At 39.7% G+C, this 17,091-nt stretch overlaps 1 protein-coding gene and 1 pseudogene across 3 annotated transcripts in view; both read left to right on the top strand.

Moving 5' to 3' along the window:
- The window catches only part of TRANK1 (tetratricopeptide repeat and ankyrin repeat containing 1), a 118,630-nt gene that overhangs the window by 63,078 nt on the left and 38,461 nt on the right, over nt 1-17,091 (top strand). For all 3 annotated transcript variants that reach the window (XM_030930868.1, XM_030930875.1, XM_030930880.1), the window contains one exon: nt 8,331-8,501. In XM_030930868.1, the coding sequence (XP_030786728.1) occupies nt 8,331-8,501 (171 nt within the window). The remainder of the gene's footprint in view (nt 1-8,330; nt 8,502-17,091) is intronic.
- Nucleotides 2,166-3,071, top strand: LOC115897612 (annotated as a pseudogene).

Here is a 17,091-nt window from a genome sequence, read left to right on the forward strand (position 1 = left end):
TCCTGGCTAACACGGTGCAACCCCGTCTCTACTAAAAATACAAAAACTAGCCGGGCGCGGTGGCGGGCGCCTGTAGTCCCAGCTACTGGGAGGCCGAGGCGGGAGAATGGCGGGAACCCGGGAGGCGGAGCTTGCAGTGAGCCGAGATCGCGCCACTGCACTCCAGCCTGGGCGACACAGCAAGACTCCGTCACAAAAAAAAAAAAAAAAAAAAAAACTAGCCGGGCGCGGTGGCGGGCGCCTGTAGTCCCAGCTACTCGGAGGCTGAGGCGGGAGAATGGCGGGAACCCGGGAGGCGGAGCTTGCAGTGAGCCGAGATCGCGCCACTGCACTCCAGCCTGGGCGACACAGCGAGACTCCGTCACAAAAAAAAAAAAAAAAAAAAAAAAAAAATTAGCCGGGCAAGGTGGCGGGCGCCTGTAGTCCCAGCTACTCGGGAGGCTGAGGCAGGAGAATGGCATGAACCCAGGAGGCGGAGCTTGCAGTGAGCTGAGATCAGGCCGCTGCACTCCAGCCTGGGCGACAGAGCGAGACTCCGTCTCAAAAAAAAAAAAAAAAAAAGAATCATTTTAATACCTTTTACTATGAATTATATATATGTTCATGTCTCTTTCCCATTTTTCTATATGGTTTTTGGTCCTTTGTCCTCAATTTTTAAGAATTCTTTGCTCATTAGCTTTTGTCCGTGGTATATATTGCAATTATTTTCTCCCAGTTTGTCAGTTGTCTTCTGACTTTGGTGTTTTTTGTCATGCAGTTTGTTTTTCTTTTTATATAGTCAAATTTATCAATCTATTGTTTATTGCCTCCAGATCTGGAATTACAAAGTCTTTCCTTACACCAAAGTTAAAGAGGAACTCACCTGTATTGTCTTCAGGTGCCTGTAGTGTTTCATTTTTTTACAGTTAGATTCTTGGTCCATTGTAGTTTATTGTAAGAATCTAGCTTTACTTTTTTCCAAATGATTACCTATTTGTCTCTGTACTATTTATTTAAAAGTCTGTCTTAACCTCAGTAATTTGAGATGCCACTAATGCTGAACTTTGTTTTATTCTATTTATCTCTTTGCCTATTCATGTGTTATAGGCGTCTTTGAATACCTTTCTAAAAACCAGTTTAAAAATTTTCAGTACACTTTATACCCACCAGGATGACTAAAATAAAAAAAGATAACAAATGTTGACAAGGAAATGGAAAACTTGGATCCTTCATGCATTGCTGGTGGGTAAGAAAAATGCTGCATCTGCTTTGGAAAACAGTTTGACAGTTGCTCAGAAAGTTAAACAGTTACCATAAGACCAAATATGTCACTCATAGGTATATACCAGAAAAAATGTAAACATGCCCAAATAAGAACTTATACATGGTTATTCATACCCACATTATTCACAATAGCCAGAAAAGTGGAAACAACCCAAATCTCTGTCAACTGAGGAATGGATAAACAAAATATGCCATATCCATGCAAGGGAATATTATTCAACCATAAAAAGGAAGTACCAATACATGCTACAACACGGATGAACCTTGCAAGTGTTATGCTAGGTGAAACAAGCAGACAAAAAAGACCACATGTTGTATGATTTCGTTGATATGAAATGTCCAGAATAAGGAAATCCTAGAGACAGAAAGTGGATTACTGGTTGCCAGGGGTTAGGGGAGTAGAGAACGACTTAATGTGTATGAGATTTATTTTAGAGGTGATGAAAATGTTCTGGAATTGGATAGTGGTGATGGTTGTACAACTTCATAAATATACTAAAACTAATTAAATTATACAGTTTATATTTATTGAGAGAGATTCTCCTTCTGTCACCCAGGCTGGAGTGCAGTGATGTGATCTCGGCTTACTGTAACCTCTGCCTCCTGGGTTCAAGTGATTCTCCTGCTTCAGCCTCCCAAGTAGCTGGGACTACAGACATGTGCCACCGTGCCTAGCTAATTTTTTTTTTTTTTTTTTTGCGATGGAATCTCACTCTGTCACCCAAGTAGAGTGCAGTGGTGTGATCCCTGCTCACTGCAAGCTCTGCCTCCCGGGTTCATGCTATTCTCCTGCCTCAGCCTCCCGAGTAGCTGGGACTACAGGCACATGCCACCACACCTGGCTAATTTTTGTATTTTTAGTAGAGACGGTGTTTCACCATGTTGGCCAGGTTGGTCTTGAACTCCTGAGCTCAGGTGATCTGCCTGCCTCGGCCTCCCAAAGTGCTGGGATTACCGGCATGAGCCACCATACCCGGGCAAATAATACACTTTAAAAGAATGGATTTTATGTTATTTGAGCTGTATCTCAACTGAAAAAATATTTTAAAGGGGGAAAATATTGAAAGTTCATGCTTTTGATAAAAAAAAGTTCATTGGATCTGGCTTGAGCTTAAGGTGCACAGGGTTGGAGATGCCACAGACCCATGACCCAGAACTGCTAAGAGGCAGTGAATAGTGGCTCTTCAAGTGTGTAATAAGAAAATGGCCTCCAATTAAACTACATTGCAAACAAGGGGAAAAAAACAGAATGGAAAGAGTAAAAAGTTAGAGAATTTGTGGTGGAAAAAGTAGTAGATTGATATGTAGTGAAAGGGAAAGTGGCTATTTCTTCAAGTGGAAGGAATTTACAGATGCTACAGACCTGCAGATGGAAGAATATCGTGAAACAATGCTTGGTTACCTGAAGAAAATTTATATTCTCCAGAGTTAATTGAAGCATTTATTAATTCCCAAATTAAGTAAAGAAAAGAAATTACAAAATACTTTATCTCACAGTAAATCTGATGACAGCGAATCCAAGAAGGAAAAAGATGCTGCTGAGAAACCAAGAGGGCTTGCTAGAGGTCTTAATCCTGAAAGAATAATTGGTGCCACAGACAGCAATGGAGAATTGATATTTCTCATGAGATGGAAAGATTCAAATGAGGCCAACTTGATGCTGGCAAAAGAGAAAAGTGTGGATTTTTCTTAAATTGTAATTGCTTTTTATGAAGAAAGACTAACTTGGCATTCTTGTCCAGAAGATGATGATGATGATGATAATGATGTGTGTGTATAATATAAAATCTGGGTCTTGGTTTTTCATTTACTAGTGTGAAGAAACAACTACATTGTAATGAAAATCAAGTTTGATATGTTCATTTTCAAATGGTGTTGGGAGAGTTGTTGGGCTTGTTGTTGTTTTTTTCATCAATAGCACTGGTTACTTTGAACAAAGAAACAAAAGCTCTCTGTAGTTGCTTCCTTTATCAGTAAAGAACATTCGATACCATGGTATAGTATTTCCTCTGCAGTAGAGAACAGATTTTCTAAATGTTGGGGGAAATTCTCATAGTCATTAATCATAACTTGGCTTCTCATAAGCCTGAGGATCATTCTGGTTGTTTTGTTTTGTGTATGCATATGTAAATGGTTTTCTTTCTTTTTCTTTAAACAATTGCCAAAACAAAAGTCACAGGGAAGCCCATGTTTCTAATATGCAATCATTCTGAGCAACCCAAGGGATAAGTCACTTCCAGGTAAATTGAAAATTTTCCCGAAGCCATGTATATCAAGTGAAATAAATGATTCTAATTAATCAGGCAATTTAAATTGATAATTTAAAAGCATTTATATCTAAAAATGCAATGGTTTGTTAGCAAAATTCCTTAAAGAAAAATTTTATTATTGCCAACAACCCAGCAGCCTCCCTATCCAGGATGAGGAAACTAGGAAAATCCTAGTACAGTTTTAATTAAACAAGACAGTTAAATGGGCATTTAAAAAGATTCTTTTAGTGAGCCATTTTTTTTCTTTCTTTTTTGTTTTGAACTTTTATTTTAGGTTCGGGGGGTACATGTGTAGGTTTATTATATAGGTAAACTGCATGTCATAGGGGTTTTGTGTACAGATCATTTCATCACCTGAGTAATAAGTATAGTAGCTGATAAGTGTTTTTTTTGATCCTCTCCCTCCTTACACCTTCCACTCTCAAGTGGGCCCTAGTGTCTGTTGTTTCCCTCCTGGTATCCGTGTATTCTAGTTGTGTAGCCCTCACTTACAGGTAAGAACATGTAAGTTGAAATCCCTGTTGCTACATTGACTAAAAGGTCATGATTCGTGGAATATCTAAGATGTGGCTCATGGAAACTAATCAGATGGTTAGAGATGTTGGCAGTTTAGGACCTGCAGCTGTAAATGAGTGAACAAACTCTTGTAATCTAATCCAGCAGTCCCCATCCTTTTTGGCACCAGGGACTGGTTTTGTGCAAGACAATTTTTCCACAGATGGTGGGGTGTAGTTGGGGGTGGGAGAAGAGGATGGTTTTGGGATGAAATTGTTCCACCTGAGATTACCAGGCATTAGTTAGATTCTCAAGAGTGGCAATATAGATCCTAGATGCCTCACATGTGCAGTTCACCATAGGGTTTGCACTCCTATGATAATCCAATGCTGCTGCTGATCTGACAGGAGGTGGATCTCAGGCGGTGATGCTCGCTCTCCTCCACACACCTCCTACCGTGAGGCCCGCTTCCTAACAGGCCACTGACCAGCACCTGTCCACAGCTGGGGGGTTGGGGACCCCTGATCTAAACTATTGACTTGCATGTTTTTTCTTTACCTCAACTCATTCCTCACATGTATGCTCAGTCTTTTCAGTATTTGTTTTACTGGTTCAGCAGAAGCCAGGATAAACAATTTGGTATTAACCAGAATGTTATCCAACTGTATATCGTTTATTATTTAAAATACTGGTGAACGATGGACAATACATAGTTTCATAGTTTTATACTCCTTTAAAAAATTCAGACACTTTCAAAGAATGTGATAAAAAGTAAATCTCTTTCTACAAAATCAACTACTAAAACATTTTTTGTGAGTTTTGCCAGTAATGTATTTTTATAATGCCAGTATTTTCCCTTTTAAATATAAATGTAGGTACACTCTACATTCTGTTCAGCAACAATGTATCTTAGTCATCTTTCCCTAATAGTATCGGCATGGCAGTTTCATTTTTTTAACAGCTCATACTGATAGATGGTTAAATGTATTTTAGTTCACTTTGCAATTGAAAATAATGCTTGGAGACCATTCTTTTATGTACATGTTTGTGAATCAGTGGGGTTGTATCTATAGGGTGATTTCCTAGTTAAGAAGTTGCTCGTTTGAAGGAATTGTACATGCTATTTATTTGGATATATTTTAATTTTATTTAAATTTTAAATATATTAAAAAACCAAAAGGTACAAAATGTATACATCAAGGGTCTCTATTCTTCTCTGTCCATTAGGCACCAAGGAATGAATGTTACTAATATATTAGATTTTTTTCCTGCAAATATTTTATGATGTACAAGTAAAAGCATATATGTTTAAGATGTGCTAGCATATTGGTATGTATTTGGATTTTGAAAGCTATTGATAACTTAAACCCCAGAAATGTTGCCTGAACACTGAATTTATTATCTCCTTCTTAAGTATTTTTTGGTACATAGAGAATCAATAACTCTCCAGATTATTTAAGTTGGCCTAAATTTTAAACCCATTTGAAAAAATTGCAGCATCAGTTGGGCCTTAGAAATCTTCAGCTTTGTTTGTAGTTTGGTGGGTGCTTGTTGTTACAATGGTCACTTTGGCTCTGGTGCGTATAGATTTGAGAGGCCCAGGACGGCAGGGGCTCAGGAACTCACCAGAGCTGGGCAGCAGCAGAACCCAAGTCTAGATATGGTTAGCTCCTAAAATTGAAGAAGTGAGGTTGGATCATTGCATGTGTCTTGATTAGAAGCTACATTCAAACTGGTTTAGGCAAGAAGGATAATTTATTGTCTCATATGACTGAAGACTCCAGAGTTTGGTTCAGTTGCTTGCTCCAAAGCTGTCTTCAAGAGTCTGTCTTGCCTCTTAGTCCTTTGTGTGAAGAAATAATTACGTTCTAATGAAAATCAAGTTTGATATGTTCATTTTGAAAGTGTTGTTGGGAGAGTTGTTGCGTTTGTTTGTTTTCATCAATAGCGATTTGTGGTTATTTCTTCTTTCTGTTAGTTTTGTTTTTAGACAGGCTGCCTTTCAGTTAAGGCCACCAGAACCTTCAGGCTTACTTTCTGCCAATTTGTCAGTCTCAGTCAAAGAGGATGCCTCCTCCCAATAGCTTAGTACAAGTCCTCCTAGTGTGTCTTCGTGACCTGACTTTGGTCACGTGTCCTCTATGAACCAGTGAATCACTAGAGCCAGAAGAATGGAATGATCTCATTGGCAAGGCCCTGGCCAGGATTTAGCCCCTGGCAGAGGGTATGGGACAGAGCCAGAAGAACAGAATGGTCTGAGTGGCCAGATCCTGGTTAAGTGTTAGCCCCTGGACCTGAGCATTGGTGAAATGGTAGAGAATGTGGTTGTCACAGGGGTGTGTGTCTGTCTGTCTGGTGTTCACACCATCATATCAGGTAAGGCTGAGAGAGAGGAGGTGCATTCTCAAAGGAAAACTGGGTGGTTCTCAGAAAAAGGGAGAATGGATACTGACGAGACAAAAAAATAAGTCTAATTTGTTGGCGGTTTTCAAATTTTGCTTCCTTATCCCCTTGAAGAATTTTGAAAATCTGTGTACCTCTCTGTAGGTATTTAAGTTGACATGTGGAATTTGTGTAATTTTGTACACATGGATATTTTAAAATAAAACTGTTACTTCACTTCTTTACTTGTATTTAATAGAATGGAAATGACGTCCTTCCAACATTTCTGTGATTGTAAGGCTGTAAGCATTACTTTTTTTCTGGATTGAATTATTACTAATTATCAATATGAAGCTTATGAAAACAACATAAATATAGTAAAATTTCTATAATTTTTAAACATAAAAATAAATTTCTGGGGGGAAGTAGGTAAGGATAGATTATGTAGTGCCTTTTAAAAGAGTTTTTGCAGGTATCAGTTAGTTTTAATTGTCCTTTGGGTTGATACCTTGTAGGTGAGGAGTTTTTAACCCCCTTTGGGGCAGTATATTATAGTTATGCTGTGTCACCATACACTTAGTGGCTTGAAACAACACTCATTTATTAGCCCACAGTTCTCTAGGTCAGTAGAGTGACATGATGTGACTGAGTTTTCTGCTCAGTGTCTTGCAAGGCTGAAGGTGTTGGCTTTGACTATGTTCTCATTTGGAGTTCTGGGTCGTCTTTTAAGCTCACATGGTTGTGGAAGAATCCAGTTCTTTGCCATTGTTGATTGACATCCCAGTTTCTCTGCTGGTTACTAGCTACAGGCTGCTCTGGTTATATTAGCGAGGCTGTTCTTGGCTTCTGCAGGCCACACACATTCCTTGTCCTGTCTCCTGTATCTTCAAAACCAGCAGAGGAGAATTTCTTGTGCATCAAATCCCTCTCATACTCTGAATCTCTGACCTCTAGAACTTTAACCTTTAGGACTCATGTGATTAGGTCAGATCTCTCTGGATAATCTCCCTATATTAAGGTAAACTGATTTGGGACCTTTGTTTCATTTGCAAAGTTTCATCACAGCAGGACCCAGGCTAGTATTTGATTGAATAACTGGGAAAAGGTGTGGATGCACAGCAGGTCAGAAATCTTGGGGGCTTAGAATTCTACCTACCACAGTGAGATTCTCGATGGGCAGGAAATATGACTTAATTTTTTTTTTTTTTTTTGTAAAGTGGGAGAAGGGCAGTTGCCTTCTCAGGAGGTGAATTTTAGGAAAGCTTACCTATGGAAGTCGGAGATTAGGCATTGATTCATTTAACTTTCTGTGCCCATTTAAGTCTGTGTACCCCCAGGGATATACCTGTTTCATTCTGCAAACAGTTGGATCTGTGACCACAGACATACCTTGATGCTTGGCAAATAGATACATCAGAGCAGCAAATGGAGTTGGCATCCAGGGAGTTGGGGCTAGGAGGGTGGTAACAGTGACAACAAAACAGCCCCTGATGCCAAAGCAATCACTGCTTTCATGTCCTGTCTCCAGGCAGACTTTTCTCCTGGAAGAATATTTTGTTTCCTCTCTAGGGAATAAAGAAATCTGAAGTCACAGCTTGATGTTATCCTTACAGCTGTAACTGTTGCCTAGTAACAAGATTCCCCCTCTCCTTGCTTGTTACCAAGGAGAGGGGAGAAAGGTAGACAGAAGCGCACTTCTGAACCTCTTGAAAGCTATTGTCCTTCCCACTCTCCACAGAACTCCTTGCTTCAGGGAGTTGGGTGGACTACCTGAGGCTAGCAGTTGAGGCTCCACAAACAGAGGACCCTAGTTCTTTTGCTCTGGGCTGCTTGGGAGGAGATTGAGAAGAAGAGCACTCATGGGGACATCTTATGGAAGGAACCACGACAAACCCCCCTTCTCATTTTGGCCTGCCCTAGGACAAACAGAGGATGTGCAGATGCTCCTGCGCTTTGGGGCAGATCCCACTTTGCTGGATCGACAGTCTCGGTCTGTTGTGGATGTCCTGAAGAGGAATAAGAACTTCAAAGCCATCGAGAAAATCAACAGTCACTTGGAAAAGCTAGCTACGTGTTCTAAGGACCTATCAGGTACAGCTTCCAGTGTATTAACTTTTGGGGGGGATAAAACTGGTTCTGTGACATTAGAAATAAATCAGTTTATCTCTTTTTGGTATATATATGGAAGTGAGACCTACCAATCTTTGGAAAACTTGTTTGCTTTTTTTTTTTTTTAAAGGTAGAATGAGACAGCTCTTATTTAGAGAGATGCTATGACATTCTGGGAACTTTTCCAAGTCCACCTTTGGACAGTGTGGGTGATTTTTTTTTCCCCATGCATGTACACAGCAAAAAAAGGAAAGAATTAGAATATGAGATAACAAAAATGAAGTCTATTCCTTAGAAACAATTATGGCCAACAATTTAAAATACGCATACGTCTCTATTTCTTGATTTATCAATTTTGGACAGCATCTGCTGACAAGACCGCGTAAAAGATGAAGTGCTTGGCTGTGTCAGTCCCATTTGTTGGGTTTTGTCTAGTAATGCTATTTGTATTATTTATATTCTATTTCTTAACTCTTGAGTTTCTCATGCTTCATCTACAGATTGCTTCTAAAAATTGCAAATTAGTGAATGACATTTGCATGGTAGTAAGATTATGTAAATGTTACTCTTTCCACAACTAGTAGCATGGGCAGACCCATAGAAAGGAATCACCAAATGTCCTGAAAACTTTGCTCTTTAAATGTGATACTCTTTAAGCATCTCAGTTTAATGAAACATGTATATATTTTTATACTTCTTGTAGTTCTAACACTCATACATGACTCCTGTGGTACTGTTATCCACATAGATTTTCTCCTTGATATGTTGGAGTACTTGGTCAAGTAAGATTTTCATGGAGGAGGCATAGATAGTAGACTTACAGAGTTTTTGAAAATGTCTTTCTTTTATCCTCATATTGATGGATAATTTGTCTGAATATAGGCATTGTTATTTCATCAATAGTAAGTTACACTCCCCGCCTCCCCACCTGCAAAATTTTAACATCTTTGAAATGGGAATGTGTTTTATAATCAATGACATGTCATAGTTTAATGGTAACCTTTTCTGTTATGTTCATCAGTATCTATGCTATCTTAGTTTTATGAAATATACTGTAAAATCTTATTCCTCACAACTTTATATAAATTATTTCATTATCTTCTAGCCCCCACTACTGCTGATAGAAGTCTGATGTCAGTCTCATTTTTTCCCCCTCTAGAATTTTCTCTGTCCTTGGAGTCCTGAAATTTCCCTATATGTATCTAGATGTGGGTCCTTCCTCATTCTTCTGGCTTGGCACCCGTTGGCCCCTTGCATTCTGTTTTCTTAGCCCAGAGGCATTATCTTCTATTATTTTGTTCCCATCCAAATCTCTTCTTCTCTTTGCCACTGCTATTAAATGGATGAGCTTCTTGAATTTATAATATATGTCTCTGTACCTTTCCCTACCACTCTCTATCTCCTTTTCTCTTCCCAGATCTTTAAATTCATCTAAAGCTTCTACTTTTATAATTCATCTTGTCCATCGCTGCATTTTTTAATTTGGAAAATTATAGTTTTAATTTCAAGAACCCTTTTTGTTCTGATTCTTTCTTATCTATAGAAGCTTATTCATGTTTTATATTTGCCACATCTTCTTGAATTGCATTTAAAAAAGCAAATAACTTGTTAAAAAAAACTTTCTCTTTTCTTTTTTTTTTTTTTTTTGAGACGGAGTCTCGCTCTGTCGCCCGGGCTGGAGTGCAGTGGCCGGATCTCAGCTCACTGCAAGCTCCGCCTCCCAGGTTTACGCCATTCTCCTGCCTCAGCCTCCCGAGTAGCTGGGACTACAGGCGCCCGCCACCTGGCCCGGCTAGTTTTTTTTTGTTTTTTTTTTTTTTAGTAGAGACGGGGTTTCACCGTGTTAGCCAGGATGGTCTCGATCTCCTGACCTCGTGATCCGCCCGTCTCGGCCTCCCAAAGTGCTGGGATTACAGGCTTGAGCCACCGCGCCCGGCCGCTTGAGCCACCGCGCCCGGCCAAAACTTTCTCTTTTCTTCCCTGAATTATTAATGTTACTTTTGGGGTTAGTTGACTCATTTTCTTTTTTTTTTGAGATGGAGTCTTGCTCTGTTGCCCAGGCTGGGGTGCAGTGATCCGATCTCAGCTCACTGCAACCTCCCATCTCCCAGGTTCAAGCGATTCTCCTGCCTCAGCCTCCTGAGTCACTGGGATTACAGGTGCGCACCACCACACCCAGCTACTTTTTGTATTTTTAGTAGAGACTGGGTTTTGCCATGTTGGCCAGACTGATCTCGAACTCCTGACCTCAAGTAATCCACCTGCCTCGGCCTCCCAAAGTGCTGGGATTACTTACAGGCGTGAGCCACCGTACCTGACCTGACTCATTTTCTTGCTTCTCATTTGTGCTATTCCTTTTCCCTAATTATCTTCTGATCTTTGGATGGTTTGTATTTATGATTGAAGGGCTAGATTGATTAATACTTAATAGTTGGTTAGCATGCATTTCCTGCAGTTATTTAAATGTGCTTCCCTAGAAACACTCCCTCCCTTGAATGTGCAAGTGGGCAGCAAATTGCAGGCAACCTGAAGAGGGCATGTGTTGGGGTCGGAGATAGTCTGTCAGGCTGTAGATTATTGCAATTGCCGGAGTGAGAAAAGTTTTATGTGAGGGAGATTAAAGCTGCTTTTTAAAACACTTCTCCCTCAACTCCATTTCCCCATTTATGTTTTAATTTTTAATTATTTATTTTAAAGGTGTCATTTCTAGGAGACTGTGAGAACAGGAGAGAGGGGTAGAGCCCTCTTTTTTTCCCACCCTCTTCACGGGTGTTCTTTCAAAGCTTTGACATACCGTGTTTAGTTTTTAAATGACCTCCTGTTTTTAGGAATACTAATTTCTTCTGTGAGGTAGTATAATGAATAGATTATTGTGGAATGCTTTTTGAGAGCTTATGCATATCATCTCAGTTTCAGAATGGTTTCCATGATTTGAGAAACTGCAAGTAGCCAAACAGGTTAGTGAATTTTCAGATTTTAAAATAACAGCAAAAGAAGAACTACTACTTAGTGGTAGAAAATGGCTGACTTGTTTGCAACATATATATGTATATGTTTATGTGTGTATATATATATATTTTAAGAGACGGAGTTTCGCTCTTGTTGCCCAGACTGGAGTGCAGTGGTGCGATCTCGGCTCACTGCAACCTCTGTCTCCTGGGTTCAAGCGTTTCTCCTGCCTCAGCCTCCTGAGTAGCTGGAATTACAGGTGTATACCATCACACCCGGCTAATTTTTGTATTATTAGTAGAGACGGGGTTTCAGCATGTTGGCCAGGCTCGTCTTGATCTCTTGACCTCAAGTGATTGCCTGCCTCGGGCTCCCAAAGTGCTGAGATTGCAGATGTGAGCCACTGTGCTGGCCTGCAAATTTTATCTTCTATTAATTTTGATCTCAGTTCTTAGAATATTGTGTATGTTCCATTTAGTGTTAAAGTCTTTGACCTAAGTCATTCATGTTGGTTTAGTTTTTAAGGTTTTAGGTTTTTTTTTTTTAGTTTCCTTGTTTAATACAATCCTTGAATATCTGTTAATCCTAAAAATGCTTTGTCTTCTGAGGCAAGGTTCTTGCTCTTGCTTCTTTTCTCTCTCCTTCACCAGTTAAATGTGACCCGGGTTTGGAACCAAGGGAAAAGACTTGGTAGAATCTCAGCGTGTCCCCTTTTCACTCATTAGAATTCACCTGTACTTGCTTGGTAGAAAAGCATGCATGAGAGGACTGTGCATTGTTCTAGCCTTGCCATTCAGCTCACCAGGTAGCCTGTGACTGTAGTGGATGCAGTCAAGCCTAAAGCCTTCCATACTCAGTGGTAAACTTGTTGGATGTTTGATTTCTGTAAAGTTTTCCAGACCATTGGTCACAAAGATTTTCTTGCTGTGCTAGAGGAATATTGAAAGACTATAGAGAAACGTGAGTGAAAGGAACTAGTAAAATAAAATCTATAAAGAGGATAAGTTAATCAGGAAGGGCTGGCAAGGTAGAGTCGTACATTTCCCAAAGTATTCTAGGCAGTGGAACTCTTTTTTTTTTTGAGACAGAGTTTTGTTCTTGTTGCCCAGGCTGGAGTGCAATGGCAGAATCTCTGCTCACTGCAACCTCCGTCTCCTGGGTCCAAGTGATTCTCCTGCCTCAGCCTCCCATGTAGCTGGGATTACAGGCATGCACCACCATGCCTGGCTAATTTTGTATTTTTTGTAGAGATGGGGTTTCACTGTGTTGGTCAGGCTGGTCTCCAACTCCTGACCTCAGGTGGTCCACTCACTTCAGCCTCCTATAGTGCTGCGATTACAGGTGTGAGCCGTGGCTCCTGGCCCAGCAGTAGAACTCATGGAGAAGCCTAAAGCCTATGTGAACTCCATAGGTGATGATCTTCAAATGAAATTATATACTGAATATCACTGTTCCTTTATACATCCAGAGAATTGTACAGAGTTACATGCATACATTTTGTTTCTAAGATTTTACCAATGGCACAAAGTTTAAAGCCCCACTAAGGAGGGGGCTGGGGGATCTTTCTAGACCATGTCCATGAAGTATAATTTTCCTAGATGATGGACATGTCCTACACCTATTCTGTCTGATATGATAGCCACTCATCACATGTGACTGTTGAGCAGTTGAAATGTGTGTGGCTCATGCATCTGAAGAACCAGACATTTAATTTTATTTAATTAACTGTAATTTTATGTAAGTTAGTGGCCATGTATGGGATAATGTAGCTTTAGACTTCAGCTCCCAGAAGGTGTTTCTATCCAGAACAGTAGCTGAGGAGACTATGGGAGAATCAAAGGAGGAGGCGCAGGGCCATGGGAATGAAGGAGGATCCACTTTGTTTTTATGGACCTTAATCCTTCCCCATCCTAATCCTATTAAAGGGACAGATGGAAGCATTATCTTTAGGAAGAGCTGCTGCTAGGGAGCTGTACCTGTGCCTAACATTTGCTTTTCTCATCTATAGTCCTGAGTACAAAATAACATTAGGATATGAGTTGTTTTATACCCAGATGAATGAACATTCCACTTTACAGACCACGATGAAAGATACTTTCTCCCTTGATTCTTCCTCAAGTTTGCTGTACCCCATTTTGCTGATAACAGTGGTCCTTATCTCTTAGGATGGGGCTGCTTTGGCATCTAGGTGAGAAATAAAGGGTCTTGCTAAATATTTCTGCTGTTCTCTAAACCAGTGTTTCTCCATCTTAACATGTACACGAATCATTTGGGAGCCTGCTAAAATGCACCTTTTGATTCAGCAGATTCAGGGCAGAACCTGAGATTCTGTATTTCTCACTAGCTGCCAGGGCACGCCAGGGACCACTTTGAGGAGCAAGGCTTTAGTCCTAAATAGTCAAGATTACAGAACTGTCTTTATCCAGTTTTCACAGCCACCACCAGATGGCAGCATGTCCATTTTCTCTACCTGCTGTTGCTGCTCAGCACTTTCCTTAGGACCAAGAACCACAAGATTGGAGCCTTTTGTTTTCCTCACAGTTGTTTGTGATCTTCTCTCTGACTTACTAGTTCTTGGCCTTTTCGAGTCAGCTTACATCAGGCCTCTGAAACCTCGTCTCTCTGGTCCTCCAGTGGGGAGCCAGCTGCTTTCTGCTGTGCTCAGCACCAGAACAGTACCTGTTTTCAGTTAACGCAGGCGTGGGGTATTGACTTAAAGGATGTCTGTCATACTTCTTCCTTTTTATAAAACCAATCTTTTTATATATTTAGAAAATTTGTGAAATGTAGAAAAGAAACTATTAATTCTCTGTAATTGTACCTGCCAGAAAAAAATTAATGTATTTGTGATATGGTCATTTAGTCTTACTCCACGCATTTTTAGTTATATATTTATATTTTATTTTATAAAATGCAATGAGAATGTAAATTTAAATTGATAAAAATGTGTGTAATAAAACCTAACAGTTTTGCTTTTTAAACCTTATAAAAAGATTTTGGACAAAAATGAAACCTCCTTTGAAATAATTTATTTCTATTTTCTATTGCTTCTGACTATGGTTGCAACTTCAGAAGAGCCTTTTAATTTGTAATTTCAAATCTGCATATATACACAGTAAGTCATCACTTAACATTATTAACAGGTTCTTGGAAACTGACTTTAAGCAAAATGATGTATAACAAAACCAGTTTTACCATAGGTTAATTGATAACAAACAAGAGTTAAGTTCTTAGGGCATAGTTTTGGTCACTAAAACGTCACCAAACTTCTAAATAAAGATCTAATATTAAACATGGAAATAAATGTGAGCTATACATACATTTAAGAAACGTTAGTAAAAACAAGTAAGATATTTATTTACCCAGTTATTCCAGTTCACTGTTGAAGGTGGCCAGTTTATTCTGGCAGCTCAGGGAGCCACATGGGAGCCAGTCCTCCACAGGATTCCATTCAATTGCAGGGCTCACTCACTCACATCCACACTCACTCAGACTGGGACAATTGAGACGTGCCAGTTTACCTATCATGCACATCTTTGGGGTGTGGGAGGAAACCTGAGTACTTAGAGGAAATCCATGCAAAGATGGGAAGAACATGCAAACTCCACACAGTGTCCCTGGTGGGGACCCAATTTGTTTTCTCATCCATATTATAATGAAACTGTTGAAGGGAACGTTATTTGAGGACCTGCTGTATTTGCTAAATGTGGTCATTGTTGAAAATTTGTAAAAGTATAGTTTTATGTAAAAGCAAATTTATTGTAATTACATGTTAGCACATTTGTATTCAGTCTTTTGTTTTTCAGTACTTATGTAGTCATCTTTTAAAAAACTCTTGATTATAATGCATAAGCAACTTTGTTTCCTGATGTTTCTTTTGACTCTTTTTAAGCTTAATGGAAATTTAGAAACAAAATCAGAAAAGATCAGTGAAGTAAACAAGTCACCCACAGACCTCCTACCAAGGGATACCATTTGTCAGTATTTAGCAACTTTCCATCTGTATCATTCTCTGATTTCTTTCCTGATGTTTGAATCTTTTGCTCATCTATAACTGCCTTCTTAACAAGTCTGAACCATGTAATCATGTATTTATTATGCAGCTGCATCTAATTGTCTCTTTTGTTGAGCTTAGTATGTTTCTGTTCATTTTCATGTGAGTTTTTTACTAAACTTATTTTCCTGGGGGAATAATGATGTTTTTGCAAAGATTTTATCAGGCAGACAAGCAGCAAGTTTCCATCAGCTTGATAGTGAAGGAAGTTTATCTTTTACTAAAGGTCCTATTTTTTTTTATTTTTCTGTACTGTGAGTTTTCATCGTTTTTTGTGTCTTCATAGGTATTTTTATGATGAAGATGGGAGGGCAAAGTCCAGGAATGCTAGCCAGATATTGCTTTACTATACACGATTTCTATCTCAGTGAGCTTCCAGCTAAGGTGATGTGGGTCTTTCTTTGCCAAATGATTATCATTTTCTGTTCTCTGGAGGATGATGCTATAGTGGATCCTCTTTCTGCCTGGCACCTGAACGTCTCTTGATTAGAGTGGGCAATGAGTACTTGCCCCAGAAGTGGATGTGTGTATATTTCTGGTGTTCTGACTTGATTTATTGAAATGTAATTCAGATGTGTGTCAGAAGGTGTGGCAGATGTTGGAGAGCTCTGTCTGGCTTCCCTTGGATCCCTTTTACCATTTCTGGGTGCCCCCTGACATTGGTGTGTGTGCAGTTTGAAAAGTCAGCACCCGAGGCTTGTTTTCAAGGGACTGCCTTTGGGCTTATAGCGACTGTTTTGCTCATGCTTCTTTTTAAACCAGAAATGTCTGGGAATTTATATTGTCCAAAGGCAGCCTGTAGCTAGCGACTGATAGATGTGAGAATATGAAAGCCCATTTCCTTTGCCTTGCAGAGGGACCTTTCTGAAGTGTGACTCACACTCCAGAGCCTTCTTGTGGGATCAGGCTGAGGTCACCCTCTGTGGGACTTTGCCTGAGTGCATACGTGAGTTTGGCTTCCTCTCTCACCCTTATTGTGCTTCTCCTACTCCCCTACTGGTCTTCCTTCTTAATAAACTTCCTCCTTAAAAAATCATGAGCAAATCTAGTGTCTACTGCTGGGGAACGTGACTGAAGGATGCTCTTAATTTTTTTTCCTATTTTCAAATAGCCTGTCTCTTTTAAAGTATTCCCACTCTGGTAGAACATGACATTGAACATTCATTCGTCTCTTCACAACCATGATAGTGCTACTCTGGGCCAGGCTCTTTTCACTTGGTGTGAAAATAAATGTCCAGTCCTGCTCCCTTATCTGTTCAGTAAGATTCCATTTTAATTAAGAATAGTTATTGATACCTAATAAAAAAATTTGTCTTTTTTTCCAACGCTTCATCAGTGACTATTTTCTTTCTTTTTTCTTTTCTCTCTCTCTTTCTTTCTTTCTCTTTTTTTTCTCTCTTTCTCTCTTTTGAGACAGGGTCTTGCTCTGTTGCCCAGTCTGGAGTGCAGTGGTATAATCATTACTCATTTTAGCCTCAACCTCCTGGGCTCAAGCAATCCTCCTGCCTCAGCCTCCTGAGTAGCTGGGACCACAGGCATGTGCCATTATACCTGGCAAATTTTTGTATT

This window comes from Rhinopithecus roxellana, chromosome 1 (genome assembly GCF_007565055.1).
Source record: "Rhinopithecus roxellana isolate Shanxi Qingling chromosome 1, ASM756505v1, whole genome shotgun sequence".
In the NCBI taxonomy this organism is placed as follows: Eukaryota; Metazoa; Chordata; class Mammalia; order Primates; family Cercopithecidae; genus Rhinopithecus; species Rhinopithecus roxellana.